Source organism: Varanus komodoensis, unplaced genomic scaffold (genome assembly GCF_004798865.1).
Source record: "Varanus komodoensis strain SLA01 unplaced genomic scaffold, ASM479886v1 scaffold1, whole genome shotgun sequence".
Classification (NCBI taxonomy): domain Eukaryota; kingdom Metazoa; phylum Chordata; class Lepidosauria; order Squamata; family Varanidae; genus Varanus; species Varanus komodoensis.
This window is the reverse complement of record NW_025335268.1, coordinates 75,900,945-75,902,268: the sequence shown is the minus strand read 5'-3', so window position 1 is coordinate 75,902,268 and position 1,324 is coordinate 75,900,945. Positions and strand designations below refer to the sequence as shown.

The 1,324-nt window shown below is 72.7% G+C and overlaps 1 protein-coding gene across 1 annotated transcript in view; it reads left to right on the top strand.

Annotated features, from left to right (window-relative positions):
- SND1 (staphylococcal nuclease and tudor domain containing 1) overlaps positions 1 to 425 on the top strand; it is a 143,750-nt gene extending 143,325 nt beyond the window's left edge. Inside the window, exon 24 of the mRNA XM_044429680.1 lies at positions 93 to 425. Coding sequence (XP_044285615.1) covers positions 93 to 158 — 66 coding nt within the window. The 3' untranslated portion in view covers positions 159 to 425. The remainder of the gene's footprint in view (positions 1 to 92) is intronic.
- The last annotated feature ends 899 nt before the right edge of the window (positions 426 to 1,324 follow it).

Genomic DNA, 1,324 nt, shown 5'->3' with positions numbered 1-1,324 from the left:
GGGGGGCGGGCTCCGGCCTGGAAAGGTGGGGGGACGGGCCTGAGGGCCCCGCCACCTGCTCACACCGCCCCCTGTCCTGTCCCCTCCCGCAGTTGAACTTGTGGCGTTACGGAGACTTCCGGGCGGACGACGCGGACGAATTTGGCTACAGCCGCTGAGCGCCCGCCCAGCCAGCGCCCGGCCCCGCACCTCGCTCGCCCGGCCCGTTCGCACCATCCCGAACGCCGCCCGCCCGGCTGACCGCCCAGGGGCCGCTCCGGCAGCGGGGCCGGCGGCCTGGTTCGCCTCGCAGGAGCAAGCAGCTGGGGCGGCAGGACCCCCCGCCCCCCACCGGGCCCGGCCCGGCCCTCTTCCAGGCGGGCTGCAGGGGGAGAGCGCCGCTCTGTGCAAAGCTTTGGAAGCCAATAAACGTAGTGAGCAGCTGGCCCAAGCCACGTCTCTTCCGGCGGGGGGGGGGAGCGCGTGCCCCCGCGACTGAGTCCCTCTGCACGAGAGGCAGGCGGGCAGGCTGGGGAGGGCCCCGATCCCCCGGCGAGGGCCGCTCCGCCCGCACAGCAGCCCCCACGGCGGCCAACGCGTGCTGGCTCTCGAGGAGGCTGCCTGGGCACCGGCAGTTCCGAGGGCAGGCGCCGCAGTGCCGCCGGGGAGGCCCTGCCCCGGGGGTGCTCCTGTCCTCCTGCCTGCCTCGGCCTCCGCCCTGCCCCCCTTGCCTTCCTCCGCAGCCCATGAGCCCCAGCACGGGCCCCGCCAACGAGGGTGCCCCGCCTGCGCGACTCGCCCGGCCACGGGGCCCCGTGGCCTTTGTTCCTGCAGAGGAAGCGTCCCGGGCGCCTCCTGTGCCCAGGTCCTGGCCGTGGGGCCAGAGAAGCCCGGGGCCGAGCCCCCATTCGCCATGGGGGCTGGGGGTGGGGGTGGGGTTCGGGCATTCCAGTGGCAGGCCGGGCATGGGGACAGGAGGCTGTGCGGTTCCCACAAATCGGGACGGGCGCGATTCCGGCGTGTCTGCTCGGGGGCCCTGCGGCTTCTGACCTGCATGCTTCTGTGGCGGCTCCGCTTTGCTCAAGCCGGTTGTACTCAAGAGGGGCCCCGATGGAGAAATGCGGAAGGCGCCACCCAGGACTGCTTACAGAGCATCTCCAGGCGGTTCTCCCCCCGCCAGGGCTGCCCGTCTGGCACACGTCCCCTTCCTGCTCTCCGGCCATAGTGATGCTTTGTGGGGGTGCTCTCCGTGCCCCCACCCAGCGGATCCCTTCTGGGAGGGATGGTTGCATTTGGAGACTGACCCAGTCGACCGTGCCTGGGTTCCACGGACTTGTCGAGCGCA